General features: G+C 36.8%; 1 protein-coding gene and 1 long non-coding RNA gene across 4 annotated transcripts in view; one reads left to right on the top strand and one right to left on the bottom strand.

The window, feature by feature from the left end:
• The window catches only part of LOC134790208 (uncharacterized), a 488,662-nt gene that overhangs the window by 287,725 nt on the left and 187,872 nt on the right, over positions 1-13,065 (top strand). The gene's annotated exons all lie outside the window — the stretch shown is intronic.
• Positions 10,263-13,065, bottom strand: part of LOC134789944 (atrial natriuretic peptide receptor 1) — a 245,932-nt gene continuing 243,129 nt past the window's right edge. For both annotated transcript variants that reach the window (XM_063760684.1, XM_063760677.1), the window contains exon 20: positions 10,263-11,804. In XM_063760684.1, the coding sequence (XP_063616754.1) occupies positions 11,196-11,804 (609 nt within the window). In that variant the 3' untranslated portion in view covers positions 10,263-11,195. The remainder of the gene's footprint in view (positions 11,805-13,065) is intronic.

The following is a 13,065-nucleotide window of genomic DNA, read 5'->3' as shown; positions in this document are numbered from 1 at the left end:
TGTCATAAAAGTCGAGATGGGTGTCGATATTTAGGTTTTAGGGAGTGCCGATTTCGAAAATAATGATCATTTTGGAATCCGAAATGGCGGCCATGCACTGTGTCATAAAAGTCGTCATGGATGTCGTTTTATACGTTTTAGGGGGCCCCAATTTTGAAAATGATGACCATTTCGGAATCCAAAATGGCGGCCATGCACTATGTCATAAAAGTCGTCATGGGTGTCGTTTTATAGGTTTTGGGGGGCGCAGATTTAGAAAATGATAACCATTTTGGATTCCAAAATGGCGGCCATGCACTATGTCATAAAAGTCGTCATGGGTGTCGTTTTATAGGTTTTAGAGGGCGCAGATTTCGAAAATGATGACCATTTTGGATTCCAAGATGGCGGCCATGCACTATGTCATAAAAGTCGTCATGTATGTCGTTTTATAGGTTTTAGGGGGCCCCGCTTTCGAAAATGATGACCATTTTGGAATCCAAAATGGCGGCCATGCACTATGTCATAAAAGTCGTCATGGGTGTCGTTTTATAGGTTTTGGGGGGCGCAGATTTCGAAAATGATAACATTTTCAATTTAAAAATGGCGGCAATGCACTATGTCATAAAAGTCGTCATGGATATCGTTTTATAGGTTTTAGGGGGCGCAGATTTCGAAAATGATGACTATTTTGGATTCCAAGATGGCGGCCATGCACTATGTCATAAAAGTCGTCATGGATGTCGTTTTATAGGTTTCTGGGGGCGCAGATTTCGATAATGATGACTATTTTGGATTCCACTTTTATGACAAAATACGTAGCCGCCATCTTGGATTATAAAATGATCATCGTTTTCGAATTCTGCACTCCCTAAAACCTATAAATCGACATCCGTGACGACGCAAGTTATCTTTATTTTCAGATCTAACAAATTGCTACAGAATACAAAGGACAAAAAAGAAGCGAGGAGGTAATGAAACAAGCAAAAATACAGATGATTCCTCGACGCAATTGGGTGATTCTTAAATTGTGTCCAGATTTTTTTTGTCATAAAAGTTTATATTTTTCACATATTACTCTCACAAGTTCCGTGACATTTCGACCTTGTAATTTTTTAAGTAAATGTTTTTGTTTATCTATGCGGATCTCACTAGAATAATATAATCAAGGTATGTTTATATTTGATGAATGAAATAGTAACGCAAAAAAATATATATTTGTGTGTTATATTCCTAAGACTTTTATTTTACCTTTTCCTTCTACACAAGTTTGGCCAAGTAATAAGAATTTAGGGCTCTCAATTTTATTTTGACTTCTACAACTTTAAAGCTACGAGGCCATGTTTGGTATCGTTTTCGTATAAATTCGCAGTACCAAATTTAGTTAAGGTATCACATTGACACCATTCCGAAGTAAAGACATATAAACTTATTAAAATACTTTCTTTTAAACTCCTCTTCACGCTTAAACTGCTGAACAGTTTTAATTTAAATTTGGTACACATATATTTTGAGTCCCGAGACAGGATATAATAAGTTATCTCAAAAATCATCCTTTAAAGGTGTGAAATGAGGTGTAGGGGGGAATTCAGAATTGACTTCTTAAAGAATACTGTTTAAGTTTAGGTTTGAAGTCATGTTTTTTCATCATTTTTAACTAAATCAAAGATGTAGACCATCCCAAATTTCATATAAATCGGTTCAGCGGTTATAGATTTCCCGTACAAATTTCCACGCCACTTTTCACACCTTCAAAAGATGATTTTGGTTATAAGATCTATCCTATGTCCTGTTCCGGGACGCAAACTATTTCTATACCAAATTTCAACGAAATCGGTTCAGCGGTTAAGCGTCAAGAAGAGTTTCAAAAAAACCGGCCAAGTGCGAGTCGGACTCGCGTATTAAGGGTTCCGTACATTAAGTCCGACTCGCGCTTGACTGCACATTTCTAATAGGTTTTCCTGTCATCTATATGTAAAGAACTATTTTGTGTATTCAGACGGACATACATACAGACGCACGAGTGATCCTATAAGGGTTCCGTTTTTTCCTTTTGAGGTACGGAACCCTAAAAAGATTTATTTTTATTTTGTGGAATGGTGTCAATGTGATATCTTAAATGGATTCAGCACCCCAGATTTATACGAAAACGATACCAAACACGGCCTAGCACCTTCACTGATATAGATAAGTATATCAAAATAAAATTGAGAGCCCTAAATAAACTTTCAAGAGCGGATATCTCAAAAACTATTCAACATATCGAAAAAATTGACGGAATAAACTTGTAACAAATTAAATAAACTTTCATTTTGTATAAGTGGCCATGTCGCTGAGATGCATAGTTTCCGAGATATAATCGAAAAACGGGAAAATGGGAGCTTCAAAGCCCCCTCTCTCCCCCCCGCTCAAGGGCTACGGCCGGGGACTTTTGATATGTTCACCTCCTAACTTGTCAAACCGAGTTACGGAGTCAAAAATTGTGTTCCGAGCATTTCCCTCTACAACTTTTGGAGCATTCGCTGCCTGACCTAAGTAGCTTATTGAATTTCTTTAAAAACTTTTCTGTAAAAGGTTGACGGGTGTTGGGTGTTTATATGGTTTCGGTCGATTATTATCATTTGCATTGCCCATGATGACTTACTAGAATTACGAGCACACGAGACACTAATAGTAGTTTGACAAACCTTGGTTTTCAAGAGGTATTTTATATTGACATTTGCTGTCACAAATTTGCTGTCAGATTTAGTCGCAAACCGCACGCAAAGTGCACACAAATGTGTCGACACCTTGTTACGGAAAAGTGTAGACACGGCGACGACACTTTGTTTCGAAACAATTCTAGACACATTGTGTGGACTCTGTTACGACACATCTGACATTTAGTTACCACTTTGTGATTCTGCGACTGGAATGGTTATATGGGTAGAAATTGCAAGAACTAATAGAAATTGCAAAAGTCAATTTGTTCCTATTAGTTGACTATCCTTGTCCCCGGATTAAGTTTTTTTTTGTAATTCTAAGTGTGTTTTTGTTATACTTTTCTCTCAGTGCAGGTCACTGCAGTCTGCACTCACTGCACTCACTTAGCTTACGAGCTCAATTTCAAAAAAATCTAAATTTTGAAAGCCTTTATCTCGGAAACTATTCAATCTACAGAGACAGTTCTAATCTCGTTGTAGCAAATTTAGTCTTCTTTAAAAACGTCTAAGGAAGGTACTATCAAAAACTAGTCCTTTAGGGTTAGAATCACCCAAAACTAAACAAAAACCGAAATTTTCGCGGGTTTTTCGATTTTTGACAAAGTTGCGTTCGGCGCTCGAGGTCACCAACTTGGATTATTTATTGGACAACATCATAAATAAGTCTGCAAAAAATCAGAACTACCGGATTTGACGCAAACGCTAAATGTATAATTTTACTGTATTAATAGTCATCCTCCGAGTATTAAGCATACCTAATGTCATTAAATTAGGGCTTATTTTACATTGAGACAATAGGTATCCTTAACTTTATGCAGTAAGTTTAAAACTTTTTGTGAGTTAATAAGAAAGCAGAACAGCAGTATCACCTTCGCGTGTTACCGCCGATACCCTATGTACATCTTTCTAAAATGCGATGGTCATTCTGAGAGTTAACGGACTGTAAGTCAAGCATCACTGCAAGGCAAAATCGCGAACGTCATTTCACTAAATGTTTCACCAGCGACATCGAGTTGCAAGCCGTTGGAGTGAGCTGAGGCGAAGCTAAAGTGCTGCTGAGGAATGTGTGGCCTGGGCACACGAGTCTTCATTTCTGCATTTCTAGGGTGACTTGGACCGGTAACAGGAATGTGCAAGTTGTGTGCAAGGGGGTATGGCCGCGCTTACCTCAAACGCAGGTCACAGTTACGAAATACTTTCATTAGTGTTCTAATGAAATAACTAGATATTGATAGTAAAAAACAAAAGTATGTGGCTACAATCAAATTACCTATCAATTATGTTGTTATATTGTCTTAGTAAAACGCTGAAGAGGCAAAACTTAAAACAATATTCCTTTGATTTATGGGAGATCGTATCGTGATCGTAGGCGTTAAGTATACTTTATCTCTGGACTTATCCTATAAATATAAAGAAAGAATCTAATAATTCTGTGTAACCCAATAAACATTCTTTACCTATACCCGTTTTATTGCGGTCGTTTTCTTTCCTTCCTGTGGATATATTTTTCTGCTTAATACTTCCTGCGAGGTTATAGGGAAATAACAAGTTGAGTGCTGACTCCACAAGTCCACATACTTATGGTCACCCTTCCTTAATATCCTTATTACAATTTTATGGGATGTATATTAAAACTTATTATTCTCTTTATTTATTTCTCATCTTAAGTTAGGTTATTTTATAATATGAATATAAAAGTAAAATATAAAAACACTTACAAAACAATAAAAATTAATATAAACACATTATAAAAAACCTAACCTAGGGTGCCGCCAGCAGCGGGGCAAGGCCCAAGCTACCGGTGGTCAGGGCTGCAGAGAGAGGAACCGGCGGACTATCCGCGCCGTGTCCAAGATCACCGCCTTCTGCATCTGACCCTTGATCCAACCACCTAGCGAGAGTCTCTCAAGGTGTTGGTCGAGACTCTTCGCTATTAGATAGGGCTTGCATTCCGGAATTCCGGAATTTCGAAATTCCGGAATCTCGGGCCAATTTTCCGATATTACAATTCCGGAATTGATACCACTGAATATCGAAAATTCCGGAATTGGATTTAAGTACTTTTTTTAGGTTTTAATACGTTTATTATTGAAAATTGTTAAGAAATTACATTATACTGTGTTGTTAGTCGTTATTACGTGCCTCTTAGTCATTCAATGGACTATAGTATTACATAATAATAGAGTAGGTATATATTTTACTGTTCCGTTTGCTAAACCAGTGCGAGTGCGACGTGCGATATTATAGGCTCATAATAATAAAAAAATAAATGATTTTGGACACGGCGCGGATAGTCCACCGCACCTGTTCCGCTCTCTATAGCCCTTACCACCGGCAGCTTGGGGGCCTTGCCCTGTTGCCGGCGGCACTCTAGGTTAGGTTTTTTATAATGTGTTCATATGTATTTTTTTTCGTTTTTTATGTGTTTTTATATGCATATTTTAAAAACCTAAACAGAGAGTTTAAACGAATAAAAAAATAAATAATAATAAAGCAAAGCGATTTACTTGCTTAGAATAGTCAGAATAGGCTGAATCCTACATAAGCGAATTTTTAGAATTGAAATTAAACCTATTAGGTTAGGAAGAGTAGGAAGCTATTATATTTAACTGATTTGCTAGCAACTATAGTTTCCCCACATAAATACCCCGTATCATAGAAGTGAATAAAAGTAACCATTTTAATGAGGTGTTAAAATAAGAGGTGAAAAAAAAACGCAAGTACTTCAAATTAAATTTCTCTTAAACAATACTAACTTTAATAAACGTAAAGTATCAGAATTTTACATTTTTTGTTGTTTTTTAATAAAAAATGGAATTAAAATATGATAAACCCTAATTCCGGAACCAGTTCCGGAATTCCGGAATTGGAAGCCAATATCGAAAATCAGTTCCGGAATTGGAAACCATCCGATATTGCAAGCCCTACTATTAGACCGTTTACTGTAACGACTATCGGGACAATGATCGTCGAATCAACATCCCACATGGCGGTTATCTCATGAGCCAAGTCTAGGTACTTACTGGACTTGTCCTTCTCGGCCTTGACGAGATTGTCATCATGGGGGATGGTGATGTCAACGAGCACGGCCCGACGTTGCGATCGATCTATTATCACAATATCAGGCTTATTGGCTACAATAGTCCTGTCAGTGATGATAGATCGATCCCAATAGAGCGTGGCACGACCATTCTCGAGAAGAGGCGCAGGTAAGTACTTGTAGTACGGTACTTCGCGGTCTACAAGGTCATATAGAAGAGCAAGTTGCTGGTGGATAATCCTGGCTACGAGATTATGTCTGTGCAAGTACTCGCCGTTAGCAAGATGGGAGCAACCGGAAATAATATGCCTGAGCGACTCTCCGGGACGGCGGCATGCCCGACAGATGTCGACCGTACCGTCCTTCAGGATATATTTCCGATAGTTGTTCGTCATCATCACTTCGTCCGCAATTGCACAGGCAAAACCCTCGGTTTCTCCGAAGAGGTCCCCGAATCGTAACCAGTTCACCGACGCGAGCAGGTCCACATCGGGTCCCGTGAGGGCCTTGTAGAACCGCCCGTGTAGCACCTTACTCTCCCATGCCGCCTTGCGATCCGCAGTACTTAGTACCACAGGTTTGCGCCAGTTCTCGTTTGCCAAGGAAAGCGGCGTGAGGTTCCTATCTACTGCCACCACATCACAATGCATCCCACACTCGTTGTTAAGGAAATAGTTCCTGAGATTGTACACCTCGTGGTTGTGGAGATCCTTGGCGTTTAGGAAGCCTCGGCCTCCACACTTCCGTGGGATGTACAATCTCAAAACTTAGTATTATTACATATTTATAACATTATGGAAACCAATCCTCCGTACATACAGCCGCATCCTTATCAAATCGCACCAAGGTCATGGTACCATCACCCACACTGTTAACTGTACATCGGTGGACCTTATGTCTTTAGTAATAAGATCCACCGATGTACAGTACACCGACTTTCAAACAATAAAAGAAGAATTACTGAAATCGGACCACGGGTTTCGGGGCCCGATTCGGATTTTGAAATAGACATCTATTAGACATCTTTTAGACATCACCAAGATACGATAACGATATGTTTAAGATCTAACCTGTCAAATTTGACATTTGCGCGATTCTGGAGATACTGTTGAACGATTTCCACAGGATATGACTTAGAGATCCAATTCACATCTAATATTAGATATCTTACTCTATCTAACGTAAAAGTGACATTGGTTGCCCGAATTGCGCTGCAAAAGAGAAGTTGATATCTAAACTATAACGTATCTAGAATAGATCTAGTACGTGTCGTCTCTTGTGAATATCTTGAAGTTCGAATACGGCAGTATGAATAATCGGTGAACATAGGTATATAAAAAATAATAGCCACAACTGAATACCTACAGAACTGCTTCTTAGAATTAAAGTCGTTTAAAAGTGAAGACCATCTAACCCTTATACGTATACGTAAAATACCGAATTTTCCTTTAACTCTTTCAAGTTGATTAAAGTTCACGAACGGAATAATTTAGGATGTCACTATAAAGAGTAATACCTCTATAAATCTCCGAACAAAATGCGATTACTTTAATGGAATGTCGACCTTAAGCTTTTTGCATGTTATCTTGGATATAAGAACATCTAACTGAGTCTAATCTTCGATATCTTCTAAATAATTCGTGTAGGTTTATCTTATCATACAAAGTAGAGGTAAAATACTCTTAGGACTAATAGGTCTATTTTATCAAACCCTCGACGGGATATATTATAACAGAGTAACTAAAATATAGTTTAGATTTATTTTCTTTACGATTAATATTGGTGCCTTTTCAACTATTTCATAATAATAAATTGTAGTAGGTAATTCTGAAATGTTCTCTTTTTTTGCAGGAAAACTTTGAAATAAATTCTTCAAACTCAGAATAAATAAAACTTAATATTTTTGCTGAAATGGCAGGATTCTTGGCATAATCCTACTTTACGGCGCGCGGCGTCACAAAGTTTATCGCCAGGCCACGAATTGCGCGTGAACATTAAAATTATAAATTATAATTTTGCATAATTAACATTTCGCCTAGTAAATTAAACATTCAATCAACTTGGTCTTAATCTTCCAGTTTATTTGAGTATCTCCACGATTTGCATTTTGACTACTTAATGCGTTTGACCAATTAGCAAACGGAGTAAGATATCTAATGACTAAGTTCAAATTGTAAGTGATGTAGTTAACTGAATTGAGAGAAGGTTAATAAAGAAATAAAATAGGTCAAGGTAGGTACGAATTACAGGTAAAACGTTTGCTCCACACCCCATTAGGGCTACACGTATACTTGGTCGAGATCGAGCTCAATTTGCGTTTGAACTTCTCGTGGAACCTCCAATTGACACGTTCGAACGCCAAAACGGAATATAGGTACTCGTGTTGGCAGTTAAAGGATAATGTTGACAGAAAAACGTCACTGGTTTTTCTGCACGAATTGATGCGAGGATGAGATTTGGAAACGTGTCATCCTTCTTTGTTACCTACTTCTTGTTGTGCTAATCCTTGTAAGTACTTATAGGTTGAATACCGGGTTCCCTGAAACTTTGGTGAACGAGAGAAGAATGATGAAACATGAGGTTTTTGCTAATCGCGTACTTACTGTTTAGAGCTTTTAAAATAATGTTTTTTTTTTAATAATAACCTGTTTTTGGTTACAACTTACATAATTACTCTTTTCCTGTAGGTACTTTTTCCTTGTATTTCTCACATTACTTACATAGTAACTTCAAGTAAGTATAGATAGAAACTTTGTAGTGAAAACCAATAAATAAGAAAACAAGTTTGTTCTTCCATCACCATTGATTTAGAACTACATAAGTAGGTACTTTCTCCAATTTAATCAAACTACTGTTAAATACTCGCACTTTGTCGCGTACTCTAACTTTTGCCAATGACTATTCGTGGAGTTGTGCGACTTGTGCGTTTAATTTTATCTAAAGGTTTAGATAAAGCAATGAATGACGAGTGAATGATGGAGATGTGGGTAATCTAATCAGTTGTCTATTCCAATAATTAAAGCTGCCAGACACAAAGAGCACACTTACGGCGAGTACATATTTGGCAGTTTGCTTTTTTTTTGTGTGCTCGGTGTACCCCTTTCATCTCATTAAAGCGTCAAAAGGGCTTCTACGTGATAGCACAGAATAAATAATAGTACTAGGTACAGAAGACTCACTCCCTAACAAAACGCGTCTGTTACGATCAGCACAGATATGGCCGCTAGGTGGCGACATATGCTTTCCCCAAAATTGGGGCCGAACGGGTGTACTTTTAGCTACCTGTAGCAAAGCGACGAAATCGTGGAGTGAGCCACGCCTCGTGATAAGTAGCTTCGGTTCCATGCACGCCTCTCAAATGTTCGGAGCACCATTGTTCCGTAATAGGTATATAGGTAAAGGAATATTTCAGTATATTGTATAACAGTTTAGACGAAATTAAGAAATATGTATGGTTCTAGCTAGCATTGCTGCTCTGTGTTTTAGTGTTTGTTTTATTAATATTTTAATAATTAATATTTGGTCTTCGCAACGCAATTTCTTAGAGATGATCATGATCAAAGAAGTTCAACCTGGTATAAAGTTGGGCATTTGTTTTGATTCCGCTCAATTTACTTTTGTTACACTTCGTTAAGTTTGTTTTACTTGGAACTTAAGTAAAGTTTCGTATTAAATGGACCTAATACTGATTTAATATGTAAGAAACTTAACGTTGAATATTTTAGCGTTTTCTTATATATTCGCATCATACCTATGAAGCTTCTGCCTGCGACTTCATCTGCACGGAGTAACGATAATAATTGATAAAACTATCCTATGTCCTTTCCCGTGCTTCAAACTATCTCCATAGCAAATTTCATCTTAATCGGTTCAGCGATTTAAGCGTAAAGAGGTAACAGATAGACAGACAGGATACTTTCATATTTATGCCGGCTGTACAGATTCGTCAAGAGCCCTCTCGCCGAGAATCGGCACCGCCGTCAACAATTTTGCAGGTTTTATTTACATACTAGTAGCGGTAAAGAAAATAGACATTATAGTATGGTCAGTATGGTGTACCTAACCCATGAATTTTACATAAAGACAATGTAACTCTGACATGATGAATTTTAACATCAGAACATTCAAGTATAAATAAAGAAAAGTAAATAAATCAGTTGCCCTAATAATTATCCTCAAGTCTTACCCCATAGCAATGTTAATTTAATGAGTCGTATGATATTCCATCACTTGTATTTTGTTCTGCGGGTTGTTTGGTAATATTTAATTGGTAACTTTATGAAAAGTCTGTGAAACTCAATAGTTTAAATTGGAGGGTTGCTGTAATTTAAGCCTTTCAATGTAAAGCAATTTAGTTGTTTTTGGGGGTGTCTGCTGTATTAATTTCTCCATTCAAATAATGTAAATTTCAATGAGGCTTTCGAGAAAATAACGTCACGTTCACGTACGTTATTAAAGGCTGCTAAGTGATAACGGAGTAAATAATTATATTTGGCATTTAATGTAGGTATTTCCAATGTGATAAAATTGAAACAAAAAAATCTTTCTCACTCTTTATATTTGCTATAACGTTTTTAAAACATTGAGGGTTTAATTTTTACTTTGTCTACATTTACTATTAATAATTACTTGTTTTCAGAATACCTTTTGCTAAGATCACAACGACGTTACATTTAATACTATAATATTTACAATAAATAAATTCTTAAGTATATTTACAGCCTAATGTCAACACTGTGAAAATAAATACATTTTTAAGTACTGCTACGATGGCTCGACAATTCATCGGCCAATGAAAATAAATGACATTTCGATGTTAATTTTCAAGATATATAGTCTGTCAAGCAAATTATGTCAGTAGCAATGTACAGCAAAGTGAAGTAGGGCAACACTCAAAGAGCAGCGCTAAGAAAAGCAGCAATGTACATCGAACCAAAACAATTGTCATGTAATTATCATAACCTCACATTTTACAAATATTTACTATTAACGAGCTGGATTGTACATTGTAGGCACCTTGACTTTAATTTAAGTTCATGTACAATCTTATTTAATATATTGGTACCTATTTAATGGTGACAGCAGTTCTCTTGAAATAGCAACGATTCAGAATGTAAACAAACAAGATGGCTGTCATTAACGATCCACATTCCACAGATAAAACACAGATGACAGGCGATTTTGGAATTATTTGAAAACAGTGTTGCAATCCCGCAATTTTTCAAATTTGCCGCCTTTTGCTACTGACAAGATTTGTTTGGCCAAGTATAGAATTAAAAAGTATCACACCCATTGGCAGGATAGTCTTACAAATCATGTAAAGGAATGTAAGAGACGACGATAACTGAGCACACTTCAACAATAGAGATACTATGACTACCGACATTTAAAACATTGAATAGTCACACTTACATTTTCAAAATCTCTCTTAGAAATTGCCATATTATTAACTACATAATATATTCATGATAGCTTTAAACGTTGGAATCATTTGGTGTATCTGATTTAGACAGTAAAGGAACACTACTATAATCTTTTAAGCAATGATTACTCTTCCTGGAGCCGTTGTCAAAAGAACTTGCTTGCGGTAACTTGGGTATCCAGTTATTATTACCTATTTTATTCGAATTATGATTTCCTATGGAGTTCATTTGGCAGTCCTTCAGTTTAACTTTGGGTTGGCCGCTTTGACTGACCGAATTGTGATTTAAAGAGTTGACGTTAAGTGATATTGAATTAGAAACGCTGAGTTTATCCGTTTCCTCGGCGGATGTCACACCATTGGCGACCGGTTCGGTAGGGTCTGACTGCTGTCTTTGTATTTTGAGATTTTGTAACAGTGGCTGCGCTTCTTTTTCTAGTTTAATGAAGTCGTTGTTTCTTTGCTGAAATATGCCGGAACCCCGCCTGCTGGATGACCTGGATCCATCAAGTCTTTGTCGGAAGGGAGTTAGATGTGAAATAGATCCTCCACTTTCAGTGGATTGAGTTTGAAGTTTTGGCAACGACGGTTTTTCTTTAGGCGGTGCGTTCGGATCGACTATCTCTCCCAACAACCAATATGTGACTAGACTTCCTTTTCCCTGTAACAAGCATATAAAAATATTAGAATTACATAAAGATAATTGTGGATGTCTGAGGAGAGCAGGCACCAAAGCTTGTCTTAGTTTATTTAGAAGGATGTTTAATTTGTTTGACAATAAACTTGAGTGACTTTCCCAGTTTAAAAATAGAGATTTATAAAGTTACAAAAATACGAAATGTATCTTTAAATGCCACTTTATCTTTATTTAATCTGCCAGCGCCGTGAGAGCAAGCCCCAAGATCATTACTGATACCTAATTATGTAAATCAGTACGGTTTGTTTGTGCTCAGAACAAATAGGCACACATTCCGTATGGAATTTAATGATGCCCTCGTTTTCAAAAGTATTCCTCTCAGTCGAGTCAAGCGGAGTCAGATTTTCTTTAGTAAACCGACAAAATGAAAAAGCCTTTTTAATAGCAGACGTGCCCAGTTTCATTCAGGGTATATTATGCAGGCTTTAATTAATTATTTTACCTCTTGCAGCCCAGCAAGTACGATAAGGAAAATTTATATGTCTTTAGGGATAGGTGAGCTATGCGACTGCACATAAATCTTAAATTTATTATAAGCATTGCGATACAGCGAGGAAATGCCGCCTGCATCCTTGGTACAATGCTTCAAGGGCCTATTTTAGATCTAAATCTAAAATAGGCCCTTGAGGCATTGTACCAAGGATGCTAGTTTTTAGTTTCGTTTAGTAATAGCACTGTATATATCTTGTTTGTAAATAAATGATTTAATAAAATATTATAAGCATGAATTCCTCTTTTGAGATTTAACTATATATTACACCACCTAAGCAAAAGTGCTGGCGAAAAGCTATGTTGGCGTAATACAATTATTTTCACTCAGACACAATTTATCTAAGCAATTATTTAATTTGTTATTTATGTGGTCGTGATCTCAAAGAGAAGGGTGATATTTTCACAATACTATAATACTGAAGTTTACCCGAGTTATTTAATTAAAAACGTTTATTTCCTTGTCCCAAACACTAATATTTCTTCTTACATTACTTGTAAATTGCAGAACGAATTTCCAATTATATTTTAAATCTATTCCAGAGTTGAAAAAGGATTTCTTGTACGATAAGGAAACAGAAATGATTAGATCAGTGAAACAGTCCAGAAAGTTGCCTGAATTAAGTGGCAGTAGGCAGAGCCTAACTCATTAGAACCAATGGCCACTGGAACAAAATATCAAATCAATTTACTGACCGATCGTTTCTATTAGCGATAATGTTTGTACGGCTGATAT

This window comes from Cydia splendana, chromosome 1 (assembly GCF_910591565.1).
Source record: "Cydia splendana chromosome 1, ilCydSple1.2, whole genome shotgun sequence".
NCBI classification, from domain to species: Eukaryota; Metazoa; Arthropoda; class Insecta; order Lepidoptera; family Tortricidae; genus Cydia; species Cydia splendana.
Note: the sequence above shows the minus strand (reverse complement) of the source record. Positions and strands in the feature narration are given on the sequence as shown.